The sequence below is a fragment of the Sitophilus oryzae genome, unplaced genomic scaffold (genome assembly GCF_002938485.1).
Source record: "Sitophilus oryzae breed Bouriz unplaced genomic scaffold, Soryzae_2.0 scaffold_170_pilon_pilon, whole genome shotgun sequence".
NCBI lineage: Eukaryota > Metazoa > Arthropoda > Insecta > Coleoptera > Curculionidae > Sitophilus > Sitophilus oryzae.
In genome coordinates, this window is record NW_022146402.1 from 433598 (window position 1) to 461566 (window position 27969).

The following is a 27969-nucleotide window of genomic DNA, read 5'->3' on the forward strand; positions in this document are numbered from 1 at the left end:
GATATTTAGAAATGTCAAAAGCTGATGACATTTTACTTTTGACAATTATGTCATTTCGAGTTGATTTTTGCAAGAAGAGGAAGAACTGTCACTTGTTTTATTATTTTCCTTTTCTATTTCATGAAAGTAAAAAGAGTTACCTATCTGATTCGTTCAGGCACTCAATTTAAAGAATATCAGTAACTTTTTTGATAGAGTGATTTTATATTTGCCGTGTTGGTAAAAAATAACGGCCAAAATTCAAAGTTATTCATTTTATAGACTATACTAAAGTTTATCGCACGAATGGTTGTCGTCTCGGCGCACGTGATGAGATGTTCTGGTGTTTTCCCATAGAAAACACCCCACAGAAAACACCGTGATAATCACACAATTATTAAGCAACATTGTGCTTAATTAAATCAAGGAAATCATTTAAAGAACAACACCGTTCAGTTCTCATCTTCACTTATTTAACTTTGACATTCTAGAACCTTATTTTTTTTCGAGGAATTTTTAAATAAAACAGCTTAATAATATATTTTAATTTTTATTATTCAAAACTTATCTATACCACAGCATTATCAATACATTTACAAAAGGAGTGAATGTGTTGAAAGATCAATATCTACCAGAGGAACTCCGTCTTTGGTTTGGTCAATTTTGTCAACGCTGTAAGTACCATCGTCTAAAATAGAAAGAAATATATTATTAAAGATCTCGAAAAACTATTTTTTGTTTTGTTATTGGCACTTACCCTTTTTGTTGTATAGGTATACTGTTTGAACGCTGAGCGTAAAGTTGGATGAGTCACTGTCTGAATCAATAGAGCTAGAATAGAAAAAAATAGTACATTATAAATGAAACAGTAAAAATAATTATTTATTAATTAATAAAAATTGAGGTAATAAAATAAAATAAAATATAAGGTAAAGCAGATAATGGTACTGACTTTTGAATTGTTTTTGTCCCACCCTAATTCAAAACCAAACAGTGCTCATGCTATTTGTTGTACTTACGTTACTTTCACAGACTTAGAAGCAGAATCATAGTCGAGATTGGCGTATAAGTATTGTTTCTCGTTTACATAGTTGAAACTTTCGAAGTCGTCAATGTAGACTCTGCCGGTAGCATTTCCATTCTAAAACAAAAAAAATATCAATTTTTTTCTAGAAACAGATGAAAAATAAAAATTAGAAATTAAATGACAATTTATAAAACCACCTGCTAAATTATAGATAGATATTTATAGACTTTTAATAAAAGAGGAACTTTATTATTCCAACATTAATTATCAAATAACTATCCGATTGGATTTCTAATCGCAATCAGGCTGAAAACTAATTTACAGTTCTAGAATTGCCAATTTGTATACTAAAGCATTTAGCTTCAAACGAAACGCACTTTGTAGATCGGTAATTGCATTATTATTAAAAAACAAGAGGTATTTTCGTTTAAATGAAAACAGATCTATTTTTAACGTAAAATACCGTTATAGTTATTAACGTAATAAGGCCGATAAACAACAAATAACGGCCGGGCTGAAGTTTGTGATCCGAGGCGATAGCCGAGGATCATAAGCAGCCAAGGCCGTTATTTGTTATCGGCCGTGTTGCGTTCTAGATTTTTCGTCATACTGCAGATTTTTTAGAGCAATAAACACTACTATTTAATAACAAATTTTATTGATAAAAAATACATAATGTCTTATACTAAAATTCATTTTTCATGATAATGAACATGGAAATTAAAAGTGCACTTGTTGTTCTTAGAAATCTGTAATCCTTCCCAGGGATTTACAGATTTTATAGAAGAAGATGATGCTACTGAAGAATGGCAAATATTTGTATCCACTAAAGACACATTATTTTTGGAGCTATCATGAAAAGTTGATTTGTTATTTTCATTCTTTTGGAAACTGATTTTTCTATGTAAGTTTCTGCCACTGTTGAAGACTCCCATCCTCCTAGCTCCTTTAGCGATAGTAAATCACCACCATTTTCGGCGAGCATGGTTGCTGATGATCTACGAAATGAATGCCCTGTATAACGTTCTGGATTCTCCAAGTTCAAAAATTTTGCAATTTTCTGCGGTACGCTCCCCGATGGTATGTATACCGACGATTTGCTTAACACACTTGCCTTTCTTGTAACCAATGAAAAATTTTGGATTGTCAAAGTTACGAGGACGCAGGTTGATGTATTTTTGTATAAACCATAGGCATCAAACGGAAGGCCCGTTTTTGGAATAAGAAATTTCCTATCTTTCTTTATTTTTAGTATTTCTTAATGAGACAAGAATATTTTTCTCCGAATCTTCGAAATCATCAACTGTGAGTGACCAAAGCTCGCTGCGCCTACAAGCTCCAAGAATACCAAGCACCAATACAATTTTTTCGAGTAACCAGGTGTAATCATCGGCATCCAGTAGAAAATTATATATGTCATTCTCCGACAGAACTTTGGCTTTTTTTGGTGAATAACCTTCGTTTTTGCGCCTCAGAAACATGAACAGTTTACCAAATCTATGAACAAATATAATTTAGATGAGTATGATTAAATATCGAAGAATATAATGGCTTTTACCTTGATATGTCGATGTTTTCATATACTCTCAACGCAAGCTTCAGCATGGATATCTTTGTCCACAGTGATGTAGGAGAATACATTTCAGACATTCTTTTAGCATAAGCCAGCAATACCGCTTCATTTACGCTGTTTATACTTCTATCCTGCCGCCACTTCAAAAAATTGTCATATTCCTGCTGATATCTCTCTCTGGTTATAGTCGGAAGTAAATTTTGAGTAGCCGCAGCCGCTTCCTCCTGTATTTCCAACGGAATTTCTCGCGACATCTCGCTATGGTCTATTTTCCCAATTTTTGAAAAGTCCAACTGACAATAAATAGTCATTGTTGCAGGTGACAGACGTTACGATTACCTTAGAAACTTAACGGCCGCCGGCCGTTATGATAACGTCCGGCGGACGTTATATGCATCTTTTCCATTCTGATTTTGCTTATGTTATAATAATATAACAATATAGTATGACGAAAAATTTATAACAGTTTTAAAGCAACAATAATTTCATTTAAAATCATATCTTACCTTATCTGGTACAACATGAAGCTCATTAGGATCATCCTTAATATCTGCAGTAGATCTTTGTACATTGGGCTTCCTTGTTATGATACTTCCGGATCTGTAGAATACTGGAGTCTACAAAAATAATATAAATTATAATAGTTTTACCAAAATATCTATAATCCTATAATACACAGTAATTATCTAATATTTATATCAAATATCGACCGTCCCACATAAATTTGACTAATGAGATATAAAAAAAATTAAAATAGACATATCTTTTTCTTTTGAAATGTCTTATCGTTTGTTAGTTTCATACAAATAATTTTTAATATAATTTAAATAACTTACGAATGTTAGATCAACTGGGACATCGCTAAAGTTACCGCTTTCAAAAACAACAGGTGAATCTCCAGTAACTTGATACCAAGATTGGTCCTTTCCAGGGAAGTAAACAGATACTGAAGTAGCATTGGATTCATATACAGAAGCAGCCAGAATATCGCTACCTGAAAGTTAAAAAACATAACATAGTTTTCTCTAACTTTTTTCTTCGGCGGATTTGAATGTTATGCAAATTTTCTTCGTTTTTCTATTTGACTTTCTAAAGAATTTCTATTACTAGTTAGACTACTACACTTACCAATCAAAAGTTCATCAGTAAGGTCGTATCCAGTTTTGTCCTCAGGATATTCGTAAAGCAGGGGACGTACGATTGGGTCTCCAGTTCTGGTATGTTCGTAGAATAATGTGTACCAGTAAGGCAAGTGCTTGTAACGTAGCCCGATGGTTTCACGAAGGATTACCTGGGTCTCGTTAGGGAAACGGAAAGGTTCACGTCTGGGCGAGCCAAGAGCAGCGTGGGCTCTGAAGAATGGAAGCCAGATTCCAATCTGAAAGGAAGACAGTAAGATATAGTTCATATTCTCTATATATTTTGTTCCTATATATCTTTGTTTTGAAAGTTATGAAAAAAATAATTAATTTCCCTTTGTTCATTTTTATCCGTATATTTCTAAGCGTCATTGGTTTTAGATAGAGATGGGTAAAACGTAATTACCTGTTTGATATTTTTACAGTGACATAAAAGTAGCAATTCACGGCTGTTAACGATTTAACAATAAACTGTGAATGACGTTCAAGAGGCGTTCTCTGTATTTATTTATAAGTACGATAACAAAGCTATATACCGGGTGCGTCTCAGAAGTGGCCCACACTTATAACTTTTATATTTTTTCAGATAAAAAACGAGATTTGATGTGTTAGTATATGACATAAATTGGGATTGATTGACGTATTCAACTGTTTTCGGTCACTTCCAATTTCACCGATAATGGGTACAACTTTTGATTTTTAAATGGTACCGGTATTTTTCTACCTTATTCGATAAGAAATGACATTCTGAATAGAATGACATATCATATGTCAACTTTTGACATTTTCGCATACACGCATACCGATAATTTCCTCGAAATACTCAGTGTGTGGTACCAAATTATTCGTAAAAAAATGCTTTTTTCTAAATATGCTAATGAGCCACCCATGTTCCATTTGAAAAAATTGAGATATGATTAAAAATACGATTTGGGCATGTTTTAATCGAGGGGTAAACCGCGAGACCAATGCGGTGTACAACCCCAAACCAATGCAGACCAATTGTGTGGACTAATGGTGCCGATTAAGTGACAATGCTAGCAAATGGGGGAAATTGACCAATTTTGCAGAGCCAATGAAACCAATTAAGGGGAAATTGACAAATTTTGCAAAGCCAATGAAGCCAATTAAGGGAAAATTAGGGACCAATTATGAACCAATTAAAGGCTAATGTAAAATTATGTTAGTAAAAACTAGGCGCTATCGACTCCGCAAATCTAGCCGAGTCGACGACAGGGTTGCCAGATTGGACCCTTAAACGCCATTTAGGATATTTTTAATGATTAGTTGACGTTAGCACAAGAAAAATAATTATTTATTGAAGTTATTTACAGTGGCGTGAATACCAAATAATGGTTTCCGTTAAATACCTTAAACTCGTAAGGTCCGATTGACACGAACAAAAATTATGGTGAAATCATTAAGTAATTGTTTCAAAAATCTGGTCGCTAAAATGTTTTGAGGTTGTTTTACTGAGTCTTAGTTGCGTTTTATATTTTAACTACAAAAATCCTGAAGAATATTTTGAAAGCGCAGCAAAAGACCTACCTCAAAAACCTCAAAAAAATCATATTTTACTAACAAAATATTCAAATTAATTTTGGAATACTTTTTGTTATTATTTTTGCCATAACTTTCGCTCCGGTAAAATAGCTGTAAGCTTAAAAAGAATTTGACGCTTTGGCAATTCACGTCGAGAGAGAGGATTTTGGTGTCAAAGGTTGGATAAAATCTGGCAACCGCGACCAGCACCGGCGTATTGTAAACGAATATAATTCGTACGATGCAGCACGTATTTTCACTGTTTTCTTCTATCCGTTTTGTTTTGGTTTTGCTTTTCTCTCGGTGCTAAATAGTTGGTATGTTATGATGTGTAAAGCGTGTATTAGAGATTATTAAGCTACATAGTAATACGGTAAGAACTCTTGTAGGTATTATTAAGTTCAAAATTTAATATCGATACCTACGGTATAAAATAATAGGTGACTTATGCTCAAGCTTATGCAATAAGTGATCAAAATTTAACTTGTAGTGCATATGTCAGAAGATGCAGGACAGAAATGAAAATATCAGGACTCTCGTATTTATCTATAATACCTAATAGTAATAATAATAATATTCTATACAAAATTATTATTGAACCAATCTTTTTTGACAATTCGTTGACATTTACCCAGAGATATGAGATGGGGAGAGAATGTGCTAGACTGCACGAATTGTCCATAGATAGGAGTGGGGGAGGACATACATACTACAGAATATCTGAATTATGACAATTATTTGGAGGAAATGGGGAAATGGTGCTAATTCAAATGACCAATGGAAGGCCAATTATGACAATTCTTGGGGGAAATGGGAAAATAGTAGGTACCAATTCAAAAGACCATTTAAGACCAATTATGACAATTTTTTGGAGGAAATAGTGAAAATTCTGAAAGACCAATGTGCCAATTAAGAGCCAATGACCAGTGTAGTGTACACAATTTTGGATCGCGGTTTACCCCTCGGTTTTAATCGGCCAGGACAAGATACGAAACATATTATACAAAATAAATATAAAATACGATATTCTTTTAGGCGAAAATGTCATAAATTGACATTTGATATGTCATTCTATTTAGAGTGTCATTCTCGAATAAAGTAGAAATATACCGAGGGTGCATTTCAAAATCAAAAGTTGTCATTATTTCCCGTGAAACAGGAAGTGACCAAAAACAACTGAATACGTCAATCAATCCTAATTTATGTCATATACCAACATACCAAATCTCTTTTTTCTATCTTAAAAAATGAAAAAGTTATAGAGGTGAGCTTCTTTTGAAACGCACCCGGTATACCATCCATCTCCGCAATACTTCAGTATGTCCCTGAATTATCTTTACAAGAGGATTGCATTCTGGTCTGGAAAAAGGAGAAAAATGCATTCTACTTAAGAAAATTGCTTGTTCTACAATGGTTTATCCTATTTATACTTTTCAAAATTTCGATACCGTTTAGAAGGAATTAAGAAAAACATGAAAATATGGTTGAATTTTTCCACCTTTAAAAATTAAAAGGCGTTTCTGTGGTAATGTCATTTAGTTTTAATTCTTTGCTAGATGGTTAGTATTAATCTTGTTTCGTCATTGCTATTTTTTGCTATTTTAGTTAAAAAAACACAACATTTATAATCACCTTTTTCGTAACACCAAACCAAATAAATTTTATACTTTTTCAACAGTTTAAAACAGCAAAAAATATGACGTTAATTAAAATTCCATCTATAACATTCTATCAAAGAATGAAAATGAATGATTCACTCCTAGACATGTAAATACAGACCCAAGACACTATGCTGCTGATAGAGTATAAATACTAGTGATGGGTTGTTATTTAACTATCTATTTTATAACAAATAACATAACGCAACCATTACTACCTTTAAAAAATAACAGATATAAAATACCGGCACGCAGAGATCGACCGTTCATGAAACGAAGTCGGCGCTCTGCACCGCCACGAAATTCGATGCTGCTCGAAGCAATTCCAAAAAACAACTAGTATGGATGGAAAACATGTTATTTCGACAACCATCGATACAGGCGGCGAGATACAATGGACAACGGAGTGGGGTATGCATTATAGCGAACGTAGCTGCATCGGTCGATGCCGTCGATGGTCGTGTTGGGCTTGCAACAGCTTAAAAATAATAGGATATAAAAGAAGCAGCTTTTTTGAAACAGTTGCGGGTATAACGCCTGGCGGTCGAGATAACAGGAGTGGGAAAGGAACGCTGCTGCATCGGTCGATTGTCGATGGAGGCTCGCAACGGGTTGGAGAATAACGCATCAGTTGTTTTAGATACAGTGTTTTTCAACCTGTTACGAGCATAACGGGCGGAGGTCGAGATATTATGGCGCTGTATGTTTCAGTACGTTATTAAGTTTCAATATTTAGGTATTTAGTTATTCTGAAAAATTTTCAGAATAATATTTTAAGATTTTTTAAAAATGTATACAGGGTGTTTTGAAAAATCTGGTCATTGATTAATCACGATTCTGCTTAAAGCCCTTCACATAAAAAGCTGATTTTTGGAAAACGGATTGACTTTAGGGTGTAGAGGTTCGATAAGAAGGGATTTTTCCAAACTCGAATTCTAAGGGGTGAAACCACCCTCAAACATTAGAATATTTTTTATTTAAAAACCGGTGAGTTTTTCGAAATAACTCTTAAACACGTATATTTTACTTTGTTGTTTTACGTATTTTAAGATTTTTAAAAAAATATACAGGGTGTTTCGTAAAATATGACCATTGAGTAATTACGATTCTGCTTAAACTGCTTGACGTTTAAAGCTGATTTTTGGCAAACGGATTGACTGTGGGGTGTAGAGGTTCGATAAGGAGGGGTTTCCCGAATCTCAAATTCCAAGAGGGTGAAAACGCCTCTCAAATATTACAATATTTCTTATTTCAAAAACGCTTAGTCTTTCGGGAAAACGCTTGGACACGCATAATTTATTTTGTTTTTTACATATTTTGAAATTTTTTAAAAAATCATACAGGGTGTTCCAAAAAGTTGAGTAATTGATTAACCACGATTCTGCTTAAACTGCTCGATATTTAGAAATGTTTTGACACCCTGGAAATACTACCACCGAGCACGTCATTGTTGCAACTTGCAACTGCGTTAATACACCTGGCGGTGACCGCCTCATACTCTTTCAGATATTTAGCAAACAAATAAAGAAACCTGTTATTTTTAAGCTGGTATTTTAAGCTGTTTTTTATAAATAACTATAACAGTTTCAACTGTTTTCTAAAAGTAACAGTTTTGCCCATCACTAAAAATACCTAAATTAGGAAACTAAATAATAAGTGTAGTAATCGTACCTGGTACCATTTGATGAGCAATTCCTCGGTGGCGGTTCCGAAGAATCCGGGAATATCAGCTCCGTAGAAGGCTACTCCTACCAAGTTGGAGGTTAAGGCCATAGGTACGCTGTATCTCAAATCTTCGAAGTAACCCCAGTTATCACCGCTCCATTTATTAGCGTACCTTTGGGATCCAGCGAAGTACGAACGGGAGAGAATGAAAGGTCTGAGTTTTCCCTCGTCACGAGCAATAAGACCTTGGTGAGTTGACAAAGTCTACAAAACAAAATTTATTAAATTCTAGCAAAAATGAATATCACAGACGTAACTAATTTTATTCAGATTAATCATGCAACAACAAATACCATGTACTTCAATCTTTATTGCCAAATATGTATGTAGATAATAGTAGCACACCTTTTAAAAATAAGTTTTCAGAAATACAGTGTGTTTCAAAAACCATGTGCCACCTCTCGTGGGGAGAATCCTCACGTAAAAATAAGATTTATTTTTCATAGCAACTTGGGTCCGATTCTGCTTTGTTTTGAGGCTACAGGAGGCTAAAGTTTTCATTTTTTTTTCGATTTATTTTAATTTTCTTCCAAGTGTTTTTAGCGATTCGAATGAAATTTGAAGGGTAAAATTTACTATGAGTACTACTTATTTTAATTCTAAAAAAAAATGTCCGACAGATTTACCAGGGACGTGCATATGGGTTATCCAGTGGCGCAACTAGGGGGTGGTGAGCAAGGGGGCCTGAGACCCCCAGATGTCTGGTGCGGATCGTATAAACTTGGGTTTACCTCATATCAATACCTAAGCCCCCCCCAAAAGACTTGAATCACCCTAAAAGTTGGTATCTAGTTGCGTCACTAGGGTTATCACTGGAATATTTTTCTAAAAAAACATATGCGCCACTGACGTTTTTCGTCTTATTAGCAAAAGTGTGTAGGAAATTTATTGCTGATTAAAAGTTGTATCTTGTTATTTTGTCCATTTCGATCTCGATGAGATAAAAGCAATTTTAATAATAACAATTCATAAAATTGAAATAAAAACAAAATTAATAAATTATTTATTTAATGAAATTTATTATTAAAATTTATCACACTGGTGCACAAGGTGGGTTAAATTGGACGCTTTTAAAGGGAAACACCCTTTTACAGGGTGTTTTTCAAAAATCTGCATTTTTAAAAAATCGCTGTAACTCTTTTGCTATGAAAAATGTTGTATTTTTATGAAAACATTTATTTTTTAAAAACCATAGAAAATCAAATTAAAGATATAGATAATTAAATGGTTTAAGTATAATTCTTTTAAAATTAATAATCTATATTTTAGTTATATGTATTTTTGATTTGGAACGCCCGGCCCTGGAGATATTTAATTAATTAATAATATTAATAAATGCCTTTGTTGAAAGAAAAGAAAACAAATACATAGAAGAAAAAAGTAAACATGTACGAAAATTTCAGTGCCTCGACCCGGCGCAGTCTAGCTCAATAGCTACTACTACTAATTAACTGAGAAGAACTCTTAAAATTACCTTTCCAAAAATATAACACACTTGATATTTTGTTATAATCCCCTTCGAAATACAGAATTTTTAAAATTTTGCCACTTTTAACTAGTAGCCTTTGGACCCCTTATTGATGATCTGTCCCATGGAACTCGAAAACATATTTTTCCAGCAAGACGAGTCACCGCTTCAAATTTTTATGGCCAATTTCGAGAATAATTGAATATCTAACCGAAATCTCAGCCGTTGGCCGTCTAGGCGTTCGGATTTAGCGCCTATGGATTTTTATGTTTAGAGAAGAATAAAGGTTCTTTTATTTTAAAATTGCCCGTATAATCTAGACAATTAGAAGTAATTAACGGTAAGGTATTTTTCACCTTCACTGAGTTAATGAATTCCGCGAGAAATGTTGAAAAACGGTCTCGTCTGTCCATAACAGAAAACTGTCGACATGTCGAACACCTGTAGGAAAATCTCAAGTCTTGGTTCGCTATTTATTTTTATTGTGATTGGATATAGTTTAAATCTGTTGATGTTGTTAAATATAGTTTAAATTGCTATAAAATTCTGCATCTCTCGTTGCAAATACCTATTATTTTCTTTTTAATTGCTGCTCACAGCTAGATTTTTTTTTGCATTACAGCCGGTGCTGTTCAAAGACAGTTTGTGACTGTTGAAGTTCAGTTTGCACAAATTAACTGATAGTCTAAACTGCCATTAAAGGCAAAGAATGAAGTAGTGAATAATGTTAAAATTAAAAACTGAATATAGATCCTTACTCTAAATTAATTAATAATATTATTAAAGTATCTCACCTGAAGCAAACCATAGATATTGTGCACATCCCTATGTTTAACGTTACCATAATGCAAAGTATCATAAGGCAACGACCTTTCGTACAGATTATCAAACAAAGTAGGCTCGTTCATGTCGTTCCAGAAACCGCCAAGAGCCGGCGTGGACGGGAAGTTAGAGTACAAGTGCAAATTGGCATAGTAATCCCTTGCACCGGGGTTCAAATAATCGATCCAGCTGGTTTCACCAGGCCAGCATTCAGACTCGAACGCAGATCCGTTCGGACTATTGACGAAGTAGCTGTTGTTCAGCAAATCGGTGTAGATGGAGTAGTTGAGGTCGATCTTGATATGGGGATCGGAAATGGGGACCAGTTTACGGTGGCCTTGGGAATCGACCCAGTTCAATAGGTCGACGGGATCGGGGAAGCTGGTGGCGTTCCAGGTGAACCATCTACGTTCTGAGGTGTATTCGATGTCCAGCCAGAGCACGTCCAGTGGAAATTCGTATTTGTCGAAGTTGCCGATGGTGTCTTTAACGTCTTCGGTGGTGTTGTAGGCCCATCTGCATTGGTGGTAACCCAAAGCCCAGATCTATATTATAGAAAAAATTATAATAATTATTTATAATAATATACAGGGTGCCGCCTCTCATACGCCGCGGAAGCTCCAAGGAGAATGGTAGTTTATATCGAAATGAAATTTTGGCAGCATATGTAGGTTAACTGAAAAATTTTAATAAGAATATATAGAATTATACAGGATGTCCTTAAAAAAAGTTACACATCAAAGTTGTGTTTTTTTTTCTAATGGAACACCCTCTATATTAATTGATTTCGGATTCTAGGAATTTTGACAATATTTAACATTTTGTGAAAATGAAGAGTAAATTTTAAATTTCGATAACAGCTACCTAAATTTTAGTTGACCTTGTAGAGTCTGATATTTAATTACAGTAACCATGATCTATCTATCTATCTATCTATCTATCTATCTATCTATCTATCTATGTTAAACCAAATTGAAATTTGACCCGAAAAATTATACAGGGTGAGAGAAAATTAATATGGAACATTACTCACTTGTAAAAACAAGTTACTCCTTTATTTTAAATGGAACACCCAGTATAATATCCCGGTGTTCAATGGGGAATTTATATATCTTCAAAGTATTATTAAGGTTGCGTACCCCTCAGGCAAAGATTTTCGTAGATATTTTAATTTTCATGATTTTGCGTCACTAGATCTTTATTATTTGAAAAATCTAGGGTGGGCTGTGATATACCTTTTGTTACTTTAACAAAAATTAAAGAATGTAGAGTAAAATACTCAACGGTAAAAAAGATCCACGTTTAAAACATATTTTAATTATTACAGAATTAAAACTAGATATAAACCTATAATTATGTGACAAAAATTAACTAGATTGGAATCAAATGCTCAAAATGCTTCCTTTCTTGTTAACTGCATAAAATCATTGTCTTTTCAAAAGGATATTTTCATTTTAAAAGACATATGTGGAGTTCTACCTCGAAAAGCAGCTACAATAATTTCTCTTATGTTGTCGACAATAGTTGGTCGAGTTTTGTAAACACTCTCTTTAACATATCCCCATAAAAAAAAACAGACTAGATAAAATCAGGAGCATCTAAGTATTCTGTTAGGTTTGGCACACTGCATTCGCCAACTAATAGAATCATATTAATTCTTTCTGATGTAGGATAAGTTTGCATTTTCGGCAAATTTCTGAGAATTTTTTTTTGTTTTAACTGACACAAAATGATAACTAGTTGTTAAAGTTGGACTAATTAGACAGCTATGTTGAAGTAATGTCAGACATATCACAACCACCTAGATTTTATCAAATAATAAAGATCTACTCAGATCAAATCATGTAAATGAAAATATCTAGGAAAATTTTTGTTTGAGGGTCAAGCCTTAATAGTATTTTGAAGAGACATGAATTCTCCATGGAATATCGGAATAATATACTGGGTGTTCCATTTAAAATAAAAGAGTAACATGCTTTTAAAGGTGACCAATGTTCAATATTAATTTTATCCCACCCTGTATAAATTTTTGGATCAATTTTTAATTTGATTCAAAGTACAATAGTTAATTTAACTACATATGAGGTTGTACCGGGTAAATTCTGTAGAACTCTCTATATTTTTAAAAAGTGCTCACAAAATTTCATTTCAATACACACTGTCGTTCTCCGTGGAGCCTCCGCGGCGTATGAGAGGCGCCACCCTGTATGATCCACTGCACAATTATGTTTTTTTACCAACCTGTTGTGTAGTCATAGTTTACTACTGACAACAGGAAAAGATAAATCGTCGGTATACAAGAGATAGCGACCAAGTCCAAATTTTCGTGTGTTTCATTTTTTTTTAAATATAATATTTAAAACGCCATATATTTTTACAAAAAAAAACCGACTCCATTTTTTTGTTCATAAACTCCACAATGTGACATTACACAATTGTTAAAATACATATGTAAAAAACGAAAAAAATACACATAAATAAAACATTTGTTACTAATGGACTTGGTCACTTTCTCTTCCACAAAATATACACCAAAATATAGCAAAAAGTATCTGGTTTGCTTCAATTAGTAATTTGGTTCAATACTTCAAAAGTGGTAATTTCAGCTAAATTAAATAATGACTACTAGGATCTCTACTATCAGAAATCAACAGAAGAATTAAGTTAGCATGGGGTATTTATGGAAGGAATTCTGGCACTTTATCTAAAGAAAGAAACATTCGACCAATGTATACTACCATTCATGATCTATGCATGCGAAACCTGGACACTTAAAACGGACATTATAAGGAAACTGCAGGTCGCACAACGGTCAATGGAACGAAATATGCTGGGAATAACCAAGAAAGACCGTAAAAGAATAAAGTGGATAGCGCAAAAGACCCAGGTAATAAATGTTATCAACAGAATCAAATATCTCAAGGGGAATGGGCAGGATACCTGGAAAGAAAAACGGATAACAGATGGACCACAAAAATTACAGCATGGCACCCACGAGGAATTAAGAAACCTAAAAGAAGACCGAACCTGAGATGGGACCACGATATTAGGAAATTAGCAGGGATAACTTGGGCCCGCATAGCTAACAATAGACAGCAATGGGCCCATTTTGGCCCATTTACGAAGAGAGTATCTAAATATATGAAATGGTTGAATAAGCTGAAAATTTTGATGATGATAATGATGATGAATAGTCAATAAAACATTTGTATTCGTGGTCCCACATACAGAGTTTTGTGTTGTTCGAATTGTTATTAAGTTTACGATAAACCAAGTTTGGAAGATTTTAAATAATTCTAATAGCAAATTTCATTATAATTTGATCGGGAATATAATGTTTTCAACGTCCAAGACAAACTAGATCATAAAACTTCAGAAGTTTTATTTATAATCTACAATACTTATAAATAATAATCTATGTTACTGAACACTTACTTGAGGCAAATGGGGTTTTCCAGTCAAATCTATGTATTGTCTGACACTCTCTTTTAAGGAAGGTCCCAACAAGAAAAATACGTCCAAAGTACCTCCGTTAACCATAAAATAAGCGGATTTTCTGTTGTTATCTATATCAATAAACATTTCAGCGGCATTGTGAACAAAGATTCCAGAAGTGTTAGCTCTAAAATACATATATTTTTGTTAATTATATTACATAAACCCAATGTTATGCGGTTCTTAAGAGAGTTTTGCAATTCCACACCAAGAGAGAAAATCGAAAAAAAAATGAGAAATATTAAAAATAAAATAAATTAATAAAATAATCAAAAAAGCAAAAAAACAAAAGGAAAGAAAAAAAGTGAAGAACTTGAAAACAAGACTTAAAAACACTAAAGGAAATTTATCTATTATGTTATTTAGAATGTATATCAAAAGATATTCTTACCCAAAACCATAAATGACTGGAACGGATCCGTACATCGATTCCGTTGAGTTCAGGTCGTATCTTGTAGTACCATAATCGGTATTTCTAAGTCTGTAAGGATCGGTACGTAAATCTACTGTGTGTTTTAAAGCTAGGTCAGCAGCGTGCTCGTGTAGACCCAACAGACGATCAGCATCAACGAATCTGACGGAGAACGTGAAATCTTGGTTATCTTCAGTCTGTAACAAAAAATAATAATTTAATACATATACTGTATCCCATTTTTTTCTTGAATATGTAATGGATTGTGATTTTCGGAATTGCATTCAAATAATCTTCTTTAAGAGAGAAAAATAATATCTGCAAAAAATCTGCTCCGGCCAGTCATTCAACACCACCATCCTAGTATAAAAACTAGGGAAGTGCAAACCTGAAGTATGTGCTAGAATGTATTTCAGGATAATATTTTAACTTTTATAGGGTGGCTCAAAAAAGGGTAAATGGCTTTTTTTAAATGGAACTCCCTGTATATTATTGCATTTTTGGCTTCCTTTCGGATCACTTATCTCTCGGACGTTAGGATTATGTAAAATCCTAAGATATGATTAAATATATTTCGATAGTTTAAGTGATATTAATAAATAAATAAAAAATGTATATTTTTCAGAATTTCTTAAAAAATTATTAAAAAAACCAGAACTGTCCTGTGCTCTGAATGAAATAACTGAACTGTCCCAGAAATCAAAACTATATTAGGTACAAATTTACTTTAGATGGTATGTACTTACTTTGCTATAAATAATGGTAATCGTAAATCATACAGGATGTTCAAAATTCAACGACAAACTTATTAAAATGTAAAATAATTTTTCTTCGTTTTTTTTTATGAAACACCCTGTATATTATTTTTTTAATAGATGGAGAATTGAAAAAATTACATTTTTTTGTATTTTGAGCATTTCAAATTTTTTAAAGGTTTGCAGATATTCGCGGTTTTATATTTCATATGGCAGTTTCCACAGTAAATTTTGATGAAAGCCACCCAATGATTTTTGATCTCGTATTTCGCCGTTAAAAGAGTCATAAAATGAAATAATACTGCGTGTATCTGCAACCTGCGATATACCTTAAATACAAAAAATGTTCATTTTTGAATTCTCCGTCTAATAATAAAATAACATACAGGGTGTTCCATTAAAAAAAAGCAAAGAAAAATTATTTTATATTTTAGAAAGTTTGGCGTGGAATTTTAAACACCTTGTATGATTTAAGGTTGCGATATTCATAGCAAAGTAAGAATATACCATCTAAAATTAATATCTAATATAGTTTGATTTCAGGACAGTTCTTGTATATGTAATATTTTTTAAGAAAGATTAAAAAATATATTTTTTTATTTATTTATTAATATCTCTGAAACTATCGAAATATATTTACTTTTTTTATCTCGATCCACTCACACTTTTTTGAGCCACCCTATAGAAGTTAAAATATTTTCCTAAAATACATCCTCGTACATACTTCATTTCTGCACTTAAAGAAAATTCTCAAGTTCCTTATTCTAGGAGCTACAGATGCCCGACGCATTACTGCCGAACCCTGTATAATGAATGCACAGTATAAGTATTTATTTAAATAAATATCCTTAAAACTAGATTAATTAACAAAACAATAATTCAGTCATAAAGTAGCCATAAAGTAAATTCAGTCAGCCATATAAAGTAAATATGAAAAAAATATATACACTATACCGGGTGCGTCTTAAAATAGTGGCTCACCCCTATAACTTTTTTATTTTTTCAGATAAAAAGTCGAGATTTGGTATGTTAGTATATGGCACAAATTTGGATTGGTTGACGTATTCAATTGTTTTCGGTCACTTCCTGTTTCACCGGAAATTAGTATAACTTTTGATTTTTAAATGGTACCGTAATTATTTTGTTACTTTATTCGATAGAAAATGACACTCTGAATAGAATGAGATATCATTTCAAATATGGTTTATTTGAAATTGCAACATGCGATTCATAACGATAAGTTGACAGAAATACCAAGTGTGTGGTACCAAATTATTCGTAAAAAATGCTTTTTCTAAATATACTAATGAGCCACCCTCGTTCCATTTGAAAAAATTGAGATATGTATATAACATTAAACGATCAAATATATTTTTCCAAGTCTCCTTGATTAAAAAATAGTGTTTTTAACACAGTCAAGGCACTCTAGATTGAAACTTAAAATACAATTTTGCTTTAAGAGAAAATGTCAAAAGTTGACATATGATATGTCATTATATTCAGAGTGTCATTTTTTATCAAATAAAGTAACAAAATAATTACGGTACCATTTAAAAATCAAAAGTTATACTAATTTCCGGTGAAACAGGAAGTGACCGAAAACAATTGAATACGTCAATCAATCCAAATTTGTGCCATATACTAACATACAAAATTAAAAAAAAGTTATAGGGGTGAGCCACTTTTGAGACACCCGGTATTTCCATTTCTGCTCACTAATAAGAAACTGAGTAAAAATCTGAAGATTATTAAAAGAACGTGCTAATACTCTAATTTATTAAAATAATGTAAAATTATGAAAATTTTGTAAAATAATGATACAAAAATGCATATTGATTTTTGGGACTTATTTTTATTTAAGTCAATTCTCATTTTTAATCACTTACATTCTGGAAAATGATTCTGTTGCCCTCAAAAACGGATTCCAATACGTCATTATGGTAGAATTCGATACTCAATGGAGTTAAACGGACAATCGCTTTATTTCCATTACCATCTGAAGCTGTCACAGCTGAATCTTCAACTGAGTCCACGGTTAGTCTGAAATATCATCTTTTATTATTATCTCCTACCCTCACCGGCACGAAAAACGGGCACCTTAAAATTTTGATGTATTTTAAAATTTAATACACTCACCGGCAAAAAAATCCGGCCACTAAAAACTAGTCCCAATTTCAAAGTTGGATTTCTCGCGAACCACTCATTAGATTTTGATGATGTTTCTTTTGAATTCTAAATTAATTCCTTTTTAATGGATGCTACGTCAGAAATTTATATTCCGAACTTATTTTGAGCATATACAGGGCACAACAATAAGACGAAGTTTTTTGCCCGAACTTTGTAACACCTGGAGGGTGCAGCAGCTGTAGCAGCTATTGCTAAATCAAATCACATTGTAGCCTCATCATTTCTGAGCATTTTGTTTTTTTAATCACGACATTATCTCTGTTTGTATTGGAGATAGGCTGCTTTAAAACAAACGCCTCGAAAAAAGCTTTAGTCTATTGCTCAATATCCGAATTCACATGTAAACGCACAAACTGAAGACGTGCTCAACGATGTCTTGAAAGTAGCTGGGGTCCTGTGACAGACCTCCTTGGAGACAAGCTGTTTTCTTTTAATATTCGACGGATTTTTCTCTCACTAACTTGAGTTCTACGCACGGCTTATAGCAGATGTTGATTCTGAAGCGCTGTAATTCTACGATTTCGTAAAGTATTCAGGACAATAAAGCGGTCGTTAATTGCATTTGTCTTCCGTTTTATTCCGGAACCCACTCGCCTAATACCCAGGGAGTATTACCGGCCTAATACCCCTCGAGGTATACCTAGGGTATCGGACTCATAACGTTGACTTCGGCCATCCTCAATTAAAGTCACAATACGAGCAACATCTGTCACAGATAATGGCATTTTTTAATTTGACAACCGTTGTTGTCATATTGCAAATACTCATAAATCTGTTTTCGCCTATGTTGCCGTGATTATTTACAGATAAAACTTTCTGCCTATGAAGCATTTTTCCGAGACGTTCGTTTTAAAGCAGCGTATCTCCAATACAAACAGAAATAATATCGTGATTAAAAAAATAAAATACTCAGGAAATGAGGGTACAATGTGATTTGATTTAGCAATAGCTACTACAGCTGCTGCACCAGTGGCGGCCCGTCAGGTGAGGCAACTGAGGCGCCGCCTCACCTCGAAATTCTAGCCTTTAGTAGTACACAAATTTATTTCCAGCTAATCGTATATTTATATTATAGCAATATTAATATTGAATAATTTTATTAAAATATACCAAGCGAAATTTATTTCCAGCTAATCGTATATTTATATTATAGCAATATTAATATTGAATAATTTTATTAAAATATACCAAGCTTTTTACTTTTCGACCGGTCTAAACCAACCGATCGCCCCATATCGTTTCTGTTTTAACTGGACTACAATGCATCTTTTCGGTCTACGTTACTGAGGCGTAATTTTTGCCGCCTCTGCCGACCTTTTTTTATCAATGAACTAAAACGTCACACATTGAAATCAGTGGGTCGGGGAAGCGGAGGGAAAGCGTGAAATTAGCTGCTGCAGAGGCGACAGCCAAATCGCTTAAGTACAACGCTGTTGCCAGATTAATGAAAAAAATCCATTCTTTACAAACTTGATTGTTAAGTTCAAAAATAGTTCGTGCTTGATATGGCTGGATAATGCGATATTATAATGCTCTTTGTAATTGAAATTAATATATTAAGTGATCTTTACGACCCCATCAATAATTATGGAAATAATATCGTATATCAAAGAGAGTATAGAATAAATTTGAATAATATGAACTCTTGGCATCCACGCAATACTGGTCAAAATAATTAACTTTAGATATTTCAGGGAATTACTAAACGTCACGTCTGTTCGGTCGGTTTGTTTTGTGAGTAGCAAGTAGTGTGATCTAGCCGTAATTTTTTAGAGTTTAGTAATTTATTTTGTAATAATCAGACTTTAAAATGAATCATGTACATGACATTGTGATGTCCCTTCTAGAAACCCCATTTTCCAGAAGACAGGAGGATGAAAAGCGAGAGGTCTTATAGGGAAACAGAGCTACTCCCCAGATAAGTGTTATAACAAATGATAAAAAGACAAATTAACGATCCCGATTACAAGTGTTCAAGCCGAGCGGGATTTTTCTTGTCTAAGACGGATAAAATCTTACTTAAGAAATACAATGTTACAAGATAGACTTTCAGCTTTGTCTTTATTTTCAATTGAAAAGGAGCTGTTGGTTACCCTTAGTGAGAACGAAGGGAAGTTTTATGATGACATAATTGATAAATTTGGTATTCTTAAAGACAGACGAATAAACTTAACCTACAAGGAATAATTCTTATACAATTACATTTTTTAACTATTTTTTACCTGTTTGTTTCTTATTTATGTCGTCGCGTCGTGCGTCGTAGAGCTTGATGTGACAAATTTCGTCTTACTAACCGAACGAAAACCTCAAATTAGAGCTGTTATATTACGATCATTAGACTAGTTATCTAATACCTAATATAACAAAAAAATAAAGAAACAGTTCCGATGATGACTTTTTTAATAAGTTATGCTTAGAAACTTATTATATCTGAGGAGCCAAAAAATCTCTAGCTTATTGTTGCTTAGCTGCTTAAAAAAAACAAAAAGAAAATAAACACATAAAAACAAAAAAAGTTCTTATGACATTTTTTATAGGTTAAACCTTCAAACATATTATATCTGAGGAAAAAAAATAAACTTGTTGCAGCTTAGACCCCCCTCCCCCGTCTTTTTGTTTTCGTCCGCGTTTGCGTCGCCTCATCAGTTCTAATGGTCACGAGCCGCTACTATGCTGCACCCTACAGGGTGTTACAAAGTTCGGGCAAAAAACTTCGTCTTATTGTTGTGCCCTGTATATGCTCAAAATAAATTCGGAATAAAAATTTCTAACATAGCATCCGTTAAGAAGGAATTAATTTAGAATTAAAAAGAAAAATCATCAAAATCTAATGAGTGGTTCGCGAGAAATCCAACTTTGAAATTGTTAGTTAGTAGCTAGTTATTAGTGGCCGGTTTTTTTTGCCGATGAGTTTATATTTTGTTCTAGTAGGTCGATTTTGAAGATTTTTTAAGCAATTTATAGCTAAATTATTTTACTTTTTAATTATAAAGTTATATAGTTTATATAGTACTTATCACTTTCTAAATTAAAAATGAAAGTTACCATGGGAGTTTGGAACCCAGAGTTTGGAACACGCTGTGGAATATGTTAAAAAAGCAAGGCATTTGAAAGCCAGTTTATCATCTAAGTACATCTTTTCTCGATAGAGTATTTTTATAGCATTTTCAATAGCTTCATTTTTTTGGAGATATTCACTTTTAAAGAAGACACTAACACTTTTTCGTAATTTTTACATTTAAACCCTGCTTTTGCTTTTGGTCCCAGTCAACAAACCTATGAATTAATGTTTATAATTTATGTAATGTCACTGTTATTGAAAAATCATATTATTATTGTTTGTTGGCTGTTGGGCAGTTGCTCTAGCAGAGATAGTTGTAAGGCCAAAACTTGTATCCGCTATAGTTGCTTTAATTCAAGATGATAAAGATCAAAATTATGTCTAACAGATTTAGGCGTGCACGAAGTGCGGTGCAGTTACTTCCTCGAAACAAGTTCATATGCTAGACGTCCAGGAACCTTCGTATGAGAACTTCGAATTAAGACAATCGGCTTATTGTAAGGTTATCGCTAAGAAACCGCCGTTTGCCAGCTTTTCAAATTTATAATGAATTGCACCTAAGGAACGTACATGAACGTACATAACAACACACAGCTTACTAGGTCTGTTGACTGGGACCAAAAGCAAAGGCATAGTTTTAATGTAAAAATTACGAAGAAAGGTTAGCATCTTCCTCAAAAGCGAGTATCTCCAACAAAAAATAAAGCTATTGAGATGAAGCAAAAAAAAACTATTGAGAAAGGATGTATCCAGATCACAAAAAGCTTTTTAAATTCCTTGCTGTCTGTCTATCATATTCCACAGGGTGTTGCAAACTTTCACCAAAATATCAACATTTGGTGTTCCCTCGTGTAATTGACAGATGGAAACGTAAGTTTTAATTTAGAAAGATATACTGAAAAGCAAATGATTTAACCACATATTGCTTAAAAAATCATCCGATTTTGATTTGCCAACTAAAACAAATTACAGGGTGGTCCGAACTGTATTCCGGAAACTTCGACAGCATATTCTGCAGATAAAAATAAGTAAAAAAGTTCTTATAAATGTATGTCCTAAAATGCTTAGTTTCAGAGATACAGGGTGTAGAAGTTTCATTTTTATTTCGATTTTTTCCAAGTAATTTTTGAAGTAACGTCAATATTTGGATGAAAATAGGTGTCTAGGAGTTTTTTAACATGAGAAATTTGATTTTGATGTCAATATGACTCCTACAGGTAGAGGGCGCCACCTACATGTGCTTTAACTGTTTTGAAGCGTAATAACTTTTTGTTCGTACTTGTATAAAACTACCGAGGGAAAAAATATACATCTCTGTGATTTTTTACGTAAAAAATATCTCTTTGTAAAAATCGCTACGACCAACCGTTCTCAAGATATTTAGAATGGAAATAGTCAATACATGTCATTATACAGGGTCCGGCAATAGTGCGTCGGGCATCTGTAGCTCATAAAATAAAAAACTTGGGAATTTTGTTTAAGTGCAAACCTAAAGTATGTACTAGGATGTATTTCAGGAAAATATTTTGACTTCTATAGAGTGGCTTAAAAAAAGTGTGAGTGGATCGGGATGATTTTTTTTTAAATGGAACACCCTGTATATTATTGCATTTTTGGCTTCCTTTCAGATCACTTTACATAATCCTAAGACATGAGTAAATATATTTCGATAATTTCAGAGATATTAATAAATAAATAAAAATTATATATTTTTCAGCCTTTCTTAAAAAATTAATTAATAATACAAGAACTGTCCTGAAATCAAAACTATAATAGATATTTACTTTAGATGGTCTGTACTTACTTTGTTATAAATATGGAAATCGTAAATCATACAGGATGTTTAAAATTCTACGCCAAAGTTTCTAAAATATAAAATAATTTTTCTTTATTTTTTTAAATGGAATACCCTGTATATTATTTTTTCAATAGATGGAAAATTAAAAAATGAACATTTTTTTGTATTTAGAGTATTTCAAAATTTTTAACGGTTTTGCAGATATTCCAAGTTGTATCTCATATGGCATTTTCCACAGTAAATTTTTATCAAAGCCACCCAATGATTTTTCCCTCGTATTTTACCATTGAAAGCGCCATATGAAATCCGGAAAAGTATTAAAAATTTTAAAATACTTTAAATACAAAAAATGTTCATTTTTTAATTCTCCATCAAATAAAAAAATAATATACAGGGTGTTCCATTTAAAAAAACGAAGAAAAGTTATTTTATATTTTTGAAAGTTTGGCGTAAAATGTTGAACATCCTGTGTGATTTACGATTACCATATTTATAACAAAGTAAGAACAGACTATCTAAAGTAAATATCTAATACAGTTTTGAGTTCAGAACAGTTCTTGTATTTTTAATATATTTTTTTAAGAAGGATTGAAAAATATATATTTTTGATTTATTTTTTAATATCTCTGAAACTATAGAAATAGATTTACTCATATCTTAGGATTATGTAAAGTGATCTGAAAGAAAGCCAAAAATGCAATAATATACAGGGTGTTCCATTTAAAAAAAATCATCCCGATGCACTCACACTTTTTTGAGCCACCCTATAGAAGTTAAAATATTTTTCCGAAATACATCCTCATTCATACTTTAGGTTTTCACTTAAACAAAATTCCCAAGTTTTTTATTCTAGGAGCTACAGATGCCCGACGCACTATTGCCGGACCCTGTATATTGACGAAAAATAAACACGTTGAGTAGATAGTTATTTCACTGAAATAATAAGTTTGGAAAATTTTTATTTTTTTAAATTAATCATAAATTTTTCTGCAAAAAAATGATGATAACATAGTTTCTGGCACAAATACTTTCAAATTTATGATCTCAGTCTAATAACTATTTAGTCAACATGTTTAATTTATGTTATAAATAAATTAATATAAATATATTAAGGTATCGATAACTTCGATTCCAAATATTTCGAAAAACAATACTGGTAGCAATTTTTACCAAGAGACATTTTTTACGTAAAAAATGTCGTAAATGTATATTTTTTACTCGGTAGTTGACAGGTACGGACGAAAAGTTATTACTCTTCAAACCAGTAAAAAAATATGTAGGTGGCGCCCTCTACTAGTAGGAGTCATATTGACATGAAAATCAAATTTCTCGTGTCAAAAAACTCCCAGACACCAATCTTCATCCAAATATTGACGTTGCTGCAGAAATTATATGGAAAAAATCAAAATAAAAATGAAACTTCTACACCCTGCATCTCCGAAACTAAGCATTTTAGGACATACATTTATACGAACTTTTTTACTTATTTTTATCTGCAGAATATGCCGCTGAAGTTTCCGGAATACAGTTCGGACCACCCTGTATATTAAACTTTAAAATACTTCAAAATTTTAAGGTGTCGGTTTTTCGTGCTCAATAGTCTATCAACTCAAGAAATCGTTGTGTATATCTGTCATTTTTTTATGTTTTCTGTCTATCATGTATTCTGCTGCTGGATAGATTACTATAGCTTTGGAATATATTATTTTCGAATGTTTTAAACTGATTTAAAAAAGACGCTTACGGAGTGGTTGTAGGTTCCTTTTCAAGAGAATGTTCCAATTTGTATCTGTGACGATCTGGTTCTTCAACAATGACACGGAACCTGTTGTTTTCGATTCCACCAAGGAACAAAATCAACTCGTTGCCGGCTTTATTCGACAAATTGAAGTTCAGTGCTCCATCAGTCAGTCCAAGGTATACTGCGTTATATTCTTCATTTTCGTTGGGAAGTTTTATTCTCAAATCCCTGTAAACAAAATTATATATAAATGTTATTGTTAACACAATTTTATTATATTTCGTTAAATTTATTTTGATTTGAATAATTAGTATTGAATAATTAATTTAATTATTAATAATATTATTGAATAATTAATTTGGATTTGAATATAAAGAACATTAAAATTAATTTCTAAAACTTTTCAATCTGATGCACTCAAATGTGGATTATGTTTGAGTATTGGAAGATATGTTTAAGTATTTATTTTTTTTTGGGCGGAAGCAGTACTAATGAGAATTGTTAGATCATGGGCTTGAAACACCCTCAAAAAGAAAATTCCACTCCTAGAGCTCCCGGTGGATGACTTGCCAGGAATATACAACTTTGAGAAACACCTCACTGTAGCATTGGGCAATAAGAGGATTGGAAGAGAGAAACGTTTGCTCAACATGTAAAAGTCCATATCATAACGTGGTATATTGATGCTTCCAAAACCAAAGCGGTTACAAAGATAAGAGTTTTTGGTTCGAAAACTAAATACTCCGAACTAATGGGTACCTACCCCAGGCAGAAATCTAGGCTATTGAAACATGCGTACAATTTATCTTAGATAGGAACTATCGAAAGCAGGAAATAGCCATCTTACCCGATAGTCACGCAGCACTAAAAGCGATCAAGTCAGTAACCATCAATTCAAAGTTGATCAAAGAATGCATATAGAAGCTGGACAAATTGGGCAAAGATAATAAAGTCCTCGTACTCTAAGTGCCGGCTCATCAAGGGATAATAGGCAATGAACAAGCAAACGATCTAGCTAGAAAATGAGCAAACACTCCACTAACTCTACCAGAACCGTTCTGTTTTTCAAGTGAAAAGCAACTTAAAACTGAATTCAAGAACCTGGAAAACTCCATCCGTAACCTGGAGTGTGAATCCTCCAACCGTCTAAGACACTCAAAGAAATTTCTCAGAACTTACGACCGAGAAAAATCAAAGATTTTTCTTGATTTAAGTTTTTGGTTGATTTAAGTCTTGGTTTAAGAACAATATTCGCATTGTCGCGGTTTTTAACAGGACCCTGTCTCCTAAATAACACCTCAGTAGATTGTAGCTAAGAAATAACGGCGAATACAGATTCTGTGGGGAAAATGAGGAAACACCAAAACACCTCATCACTGAATTGGACTTTAATTAAATTGACACATAAACTGGAATTAAAATTATGTTTTAATATAGAAAAAATATAATGTGTATCGAGTAGGAATGGTTTATTTAGGAAAATTGCAAAAAAAAAATTTGAAAATTGTTTTATTTGAGCCAACTAAAAAACATTTAACAATGAAACTTTTTTAAACAATAGTATTAGTTTAAAAAAAATGTATGTCAACATTTAATAATTGATATCTAGAGGTCTAAGAGGAAAATTTTCAACCGAACGATCGTCATTAGAAATATCACTTTGACGCCGTTTTTTAATGTAAAACTTATTCAATAAACCAACAGCTATTGAATTAAATAATCTTAAAAAATACCTAAAATATTTTGTAATTTTCAGTGGTGCATACCAAGACTTTATTTTTTTACGAAGGTATTTTACTGAAGGTATTTTTTATATTTCTTTTGTTAAATAAATTGGTAAAGAATAATTCACTTTTGATTGGAAATAACGCTTGCCGTGCTTCTTCATTTTTTTTATGTTTTCTCCTTTTTAATTTTTTAATGAAAACGTACTCGAACGTGTGCCAAATTCATGCGAAAGGCTTTTTTTGACAAAAACTGAACTCGATTGACAATAACCGTCAATTTATAAACACAGATAAAAGAAAATAACCATCTTTTATAAACAGGTCATTTAATACAATAGTAACCTGGCAATAAACAAAGTTCGTAATACCAGCGTTAATAAAAATATACCGAAGATTAATAACTGCAATATTTGTGTCGTTTTAAAATGGGGAAAATATACTAAATTCAGTAAGAAATAAAATTATCTATGTACCACGGGAATTATAAGATGTGAATAACCTCGGATAATGATTGTCAGTGACAGAAACTTTGTAGACGATAGTTGACACCTTATAATTACCGATACATAAATGACTATTTTTTCTATGAAATATATATAATCATATACTTACGAGCAAAGTGTCTTTGTAGAACAGTTGAATGGAAAAGGTATGTCAAGATTTCTGTCAGCTACGACTACTGTCACAGTAGAGGCCAAAAATAGGCCTGCTACCACTGCTAATGCGTACCTACAATATTAAAAACATAATTAAACTATCTATTTTAGATTAGTAAGTAACAAATTAATAAATAAAACAATTTACATAACAGAAAAATATACTTAGATCTACAGTATGTCCCCGGACTGTCTTTATAGGAGGAAAAACTTTTTTATTGTTGACATTTTCAGAAAAATGCATTCTTCATAAAACGTTTTGCTTGTTCTAAAATGGATAATCCCGTTTATACTTTTCGAAATTTCCTTACCGTTGTAGAGAAAATTAAGAAAAACATGAAAATATAGTAGAATTTTTGAAAATCCTAAATATCAAAACGCGTTTCTATGATATAATATAACTTGGTTTTCATAAGTATACATGATCTAGGGTAGGGTTTTCATTCTTTGATAAATTGTTATTCATAGAATTTTAATTAACGTAATATTTTTGGATGTTTTAAAATGTTCAAGAAGCACAAAATTTATTTAGTTTAATGCTACGGAAAGAGTGATGAGAGTTATCGGAAAATTTGATGCTTTAACAACAGCAAAGGCGTTAATCAAAATTAATAATAACCATCTAACAAATAATGAAATCGAATTGATATTACCATAAAAACGCTTTTTGTTTTTTAGGATGTTTTTTCTTAATTTTCTCTAAAAGGGTATGGTAATCTGGAAAAATATAAACGGAATTAACCATTTTAGAAGAAGCAGACATTTTTATGAAGAATGCCTTTTCTCAAATGGCAATAATAAAAATGTTTTTCCTCTTGTAAAGACAATCCAGAGACATACTGTATGTATATTTATTTGTGGAACAAAATTAATCAAAATCATAATAAATAAAATATGCAATGCATGTAATCCTTTAAAAATTGAAATTAAAAATAAAAAAAAATATCAAAATTAATATTGTTAAAATTGACATATTAAGTAAAATAAGAGTTTTTTTGTATTCTAATGGGTTAAAACTATATAATAAAAACTACAAAATTGCGAAATTTTCCTTACCTTAGCATGTTAGGCACAAGGTAACAACAACAACTAATGCTCACTTGACGTCCGGCTTACAAATGTCTTCCCATTTTATACTGGGGTGTATTTAATCAGCGATAAACCTACTTGAACCCGATAAACAAAAACAAAACACTCAAGGAGG

General features: G+C 32.4%; 1 protein-coding gene across 1 annotated transcript; it reads right to left on the reverse strand.

The window, feature by feature from the left end:
- Positions 1–513: 513 nt before the first annotated feature.
- LOC115881236 (neutral alpha-glucosidase C-like) lies at positions 514–27969 on the reverse strand. The gene is made up of 14 exons (XM_030898653.1): positions 27822–27969; positions 26722–26838; positions 24386–24610; positions 17482–17635; positions 14820–15037; positions 14369–14555; positions 10906–11478; positions 8590–8847; positions 3708–3957; positions 3416–3573; positions 3086–3196; positions 999–1120; positions 737–810; positions 514–667 (listed from the first exon to the last, which is right to left on the reverse strand). Exons 1-14 carry the CDS (start codon positions 27827–27829, stop codon positions 573–575), a joined length of 2550 nt encoding a protein of 849 aa, XP_030754513.1. The 5' UTR covers positions 27830–27969; the 3' UTR covers positions 514–572.

Coding starts and splice junctions, on each gene's coding strand:
- LOC115881236 (XM_030898653.1), bottom strand. Junction 3,958..8,589: donor TGCTCATCAAATGGTACCAG/GTACGATTACTA, acceptor TCTTCCTTTCAG/ATTGGAATCTGGCTTCCATT. Junction 1,121..3,085: donor TTCATGTTGTACCAGATAAG/GTAAGATATGAT, acceptor TTTTTGTTTTAG/AATGGAAATGCTACCGGCAG.